At 39.0% G+C, this 4,505-nt stretch overlaps 1 protein-coding gene across 2 annotated transcripts in view; it reads right to left on the bottom strand.

Annotated features, from left to right (window-relative positions):
- Positions 1-4,505, bottom strand: part of cog5 (component of oligomeric golgi complex 5) — a 182,464-nt gene that overhangs the window by 17,556 nt on the left and 160,403 nt on the right. For both annotated transcript variants that reach the window (XM_050036060.1, XM_050036061.1), the window contains 2 exons: positions 3,109-3,171; positions 1,761-1,864 (listed from right to left, as the gene is read on the bottom strand). In XM_050036060.1, the coding sequence (XP_049892017.1) occupies positions 1,761-1,864; positions 3,109-3,171 (167 nt within the window). The remainder of the gene's footprint in view (positions 1-1,760; positions 1,865-3,108; positions 3,172-4,505) is intronic.

The raw sequence follows: 4,505 nt of genomic DNA, 5'->3' as shown, positions 1-4,505 counted from the left end.
GAGTAACCCTGCATTCTCCGAGCGCAGTGTTCTGGTGGGATAATATGGCACTATGAGCTCTCTAAGATATGACGGAGCTTGACCATTTAGAGCTTTATAAGTTAACAGTAGGATTTTAAATTCAATTCTGGATTTTACAGGGATCCAGTGCAGAGAAGCTAAAACAGGAGAAATATGATCTCGTTTCTTAGTTCCTGTTAGTACACGTGCTGCTGCCTTCTGAATTAGCTGGAGAGTTTTTAAGGACTTACTAGCTACCTGATAATAGAGTGTTACAGTAATCCAGCCTTGAGGTAACAAAAGCGTGGACCAATTTTTCTGCATCTTTTTGGGTCAGGATAGGCCTAATTTTCGCAATATTACACAGATGAAAAAATGCCGTCCGTGAGGTTTGTTTTAAATGAGAATTAAAAGACAAATCTTTATCAAATGTTACTCTTGGCCCCCCTCACTACATTATCTACATGTAAATATATATAGATATAATTTTATTATTTGTGGTGTGACAGACAGGTAATGCCATTACCTCCTCCTGTTGCTGTCGTGGATTTTCTGTGTGTAAGTTTCATATCGAACCATTTTCGTTTAAGTTCTTGGATGTTTTTTTTTCAAAGATAAGCACATTGCCTGCATCATCGGAGAGACCTGTCTGTCAAGAATTATTCCTGACAGAGACAGTGACATGCCTCCACTGGAGCAGTCAACAGAAAAATCAGTGTTACACGGTTATACATTCTAACAGCCATCCATGATAGCTTGGTGTTTGGTCAGTATAGTGGGTCTCACAGTGTCGCCACTCAAACAGAAGATACTTTGTGGAGTTCTCTCTCCTGATTGAATCAAATGAGAACGGGATGCCAGAAATGTAGAAACACATATAATAAGTTGATTTAAATAACTCATTCACATTTTTAAGAAACTTAATCTAAAGCTTAAATCTGCTAAATGCCAACTCATTCAGCTAAATGTGTTATATTTCTAATATTTTGTCATGTTTAACTTACATGTTTCAAAGGCATCTGCATATTGTGAACATGACTGAACACAATATGAATTGAAATTGTAATTTCTAATAATGACACACAATATTTATGTGCATTCCTTATTAACACAAGCACTACAAGGAGTCAGAAGCAGGTGTAGATTTTGTAAGTATCTATGAGAAGATCTGCGCTACTAACATATTGATGAATGCCAAAACACACATAAATTAACCTCTACGAACAGTTTACACACAAATTCATTCTGCTCATGTTTCATGAATGAGACCAAGTGGTAATAATGAATTGAGAACACAACACATGCTGTATAGTATTAGTTAATATTAGCTTGTGGAAGATATGTTGGTATTGGTGTATATGTTGGCCTTTAAGTAACAAGAAATGTCAGTACAGAAATGCTGGGATATGCTTGAGGTTCCAGCACCAGTCAGGCTACAGTGAAAATTGTTATCAGAGAAAAAAAAAATTATTTGACAGTTCCTGGAACTATAAAACCTTAATGCTTCTCTTGTGCATTCTTGTGTGCTCCTACAGAACTGCAATGATTAGGTGAATCCACCCAGTGCTGTTTACTGTGTGCATTAGTCTGTATACAAGTTGTAGCAGCCTGAGGTTTGTGTTTGATCAGTCAGCATCGTCACATACAGCATAGCAAGCTGTAACCCATAATTCCCCAACCACTGCAAAGTGCTACAGCCAGAGCAGGGACTTTTTTGATGCCAGGAACCCTGCAGTGGAAATAGGCTAAATGTTGCTTACCCTGAAAAGTCTTCCTGATGTAGCGTGATGATTATGGCCTCTATAGAGTCACTCACTGACTGCAGGAGAGGCTGCACAGCACTGCTCATCAGGACCTGCACTCCCTGAATCAGAGAAGAAGGAAACAAACCAGGTGAAACTTCTGATAGAACACTGGGTAAAGAATCCCAGCAAGCAATAGTCGTGATTTAAACGTATTGGCTATACTTAGCTCTGACTTAGTCTAGCTACATGTAACCCAAATCTAGCTGATTTAATTTTGAAATTGACTAAATGTAATTTTCGCCATTGCAGATGGCGTGCGGTATGATATTCAATCACGTATGGAGAGTCAACAGTAATTAAAATATGTTTATCTCCATTTTTTGGACATGGTCTCTACATAGCCGTATAATTGATGACATCTACACTTTGGCTATGGTTAGACGTCTACCAAATTTTCACTGACAGCCCAAATTCAGCCGTGATTTAGCCTAGACGTCAGGTCTTCATGTAGACGGCTATTAGACATTTTTTAAACCAAAAAATGCTTGCTGGGATGTACCATGGAAATGTAAACATAGAATAAAAGCAAAGCCAAATCAAAACTGTCAGCAGCTACTATGGATCATCACCATCTGATCCTCTAAATTGTGTGTCTGTGAGTTTGTGTCAGTAATTTAAAACTAAACTAAAAGCGCCTTTGTAGGTGGATGTGCGACAGGCGTAGAAAAATAACTTGTGTAGGTTGCTGAACAGATGTCTTTACATAAATAGAAAAGTGCAGAAAAAAATGTATAAATCAAAAACATTTGATCCTGCTGATGTCATAAGTCTCTGAAAGATGCATGCACACTAGCACACACACAATCCTCACTATGAACATGGAACTTGCATTAAACTCCTCTAATGTACTCCACAGCCAAATGTGAGTTATACAGTTACTGTGGCTACCTGAAATTGGACACACATCTACATCTTAATCTGCTCTACAAAAAAGACTTTTGAACAATTAAAGCCACTGCAATGGATTCTTTGGTAATTTGCATAATGTGAGAAACAGTAATATGAATAGACTTTGTTGGATTTTGATCCAATCAATACCGAACTTGGTTTACCTTTCTCGTCTTCCAACCACTCACAGCATGTTTTCACTACCTGTCACATTCACACAGTTCAGCCTAGGAGAATATGGGTCTTCTACCAATGCAACTGTGCTTCAAAACTTTTCTTCAAAGTAGCATTCTTGATAAATACAAAAATGGAGGTACAAAATAACAACTAACTATTTTGCATACCACAGAATAATGTGTTAAATGAATGCCAAAATAAATGACAACAATAATTTAAAAGCTGTATGCTTTCATACCTCCAGAGAAGATGAGAGAGCTTCTGCCGCAGCTGATGGACAAGACCCCAATCCTGAAATAATCTGCAAATACAAATCATAGGAAATCAAATGTTAACAGGAAAATAAAGCAAACATAATTCTACACTTCATTTACATAGCATGGTGCTCTACACCAAACTGTATAAAAACAATTAATATTTTAGTTAAAAGGTGACACACAACCATTAAATTTACACTATTTACAGAGGTTTTATGTCCTAGGTTTAGAATTTCATGGGCATGCTGTTCCACAGTTTTGGTCAATAGTAATAAAAGGCTGCCTCTCCATACATCTGTGTCGTAACTGTTGGTACATTTAATCCTGTAGAAGTCCATAATGTAATGCGGTTCTGTTGGCTTAATCACACGGTGCCCTCCAAGTTTCAGTTATAGTAATAAAACGTTTGTTCAACCAAAAATAACCCATCTGACTGTCTGATATAATAATAATTCCTTAATACCATGATACTGCATTTTCTCACAGTTATTCTGCAACCCTAATAGCTACACATGCAGAAAGAAAACTCAAAGCTCCCACTTCATTCCATAATTCTTCTGACCAAGCACATGTTCAGGTAGAACCTTCCCCTCTCACAGTGGCCATCTTTGACTCGGCCATCTTTGTTGTAGTTCAATGGTGTTCATTATGTATTTAGTTTATGATAATGACTTTAGGTTCTTTTATCTCAGACATGTTAGGATATTACATACCTTGACATGTTTCGGCGGAAATGCGAGAAGGAGACAAAAACAAGACAAACAAGATCAATAAAAAAAAACACACAACAAGAAACCTACAAATCAGCCATAACAGATGACTGCAAAGGAGAAAATCATCTTATGGACTGGGACAAGGCCAGAGTCATACGCTCTGAGGACAGCAAATACCGGCGCTGGATCAGGGAGGCCATTGAAATAAGGAAGCGGGGCCCAGGGATAATGAACAGGGACGAGGGGGCATACATGCTCTCCCACACCTGGAGCAGCATCTTGGAGAGGCAGCGGACAGACAGCAGGTGGCAGTTTTTGACAGGACGGTCACGCCTCCCTAGTGTCGGCTGATTGACAGATCAGCTGATAAAGACGCGTCACAACCACCACCAAGTGACACTTGTGAGGAAGGCAGAAGTTTCTGCCGAAACATGTCAAGTTTAAGTTTATTTACTTTATTTACTTTATTAATTCAATGTTTTCACTCTTGCTTGTCAATTACACACAGGTCTGAAAGACACACACATGCACAAACAGGACCTATACATGCACAAAGTGGAGAGATGTCAAAGTGAGGGGGCTGCCCTTTGGTCAGGTGCCCCGAGCGGTTGGGGGGTTCGGTGCCTTGCTCAAGGGCACCTCGGCAGTGCCCAGGAGGTGAACTG

The sequence above is a fragment of the Epinephelus moara genome, chromosome 23 (assembly GCF_006386435.1).
Source record: "Epinephelus moara isolate mb chromosome 23, YSFRI_EMoa_1.0, whole genome shotgun sequence".
Classification (NCBI taxonomy): domain Eukaryota; kingdom Metazoa; phylum Chordata; class Actinopteri; order Perciformes; family Serranidae; genus Epinephelus; species Epinephelus moara.
Note: the sequence above shows the minus strand (reverse complement) of the source record. Positions and strands in the feature narration are given on the sequence as shown.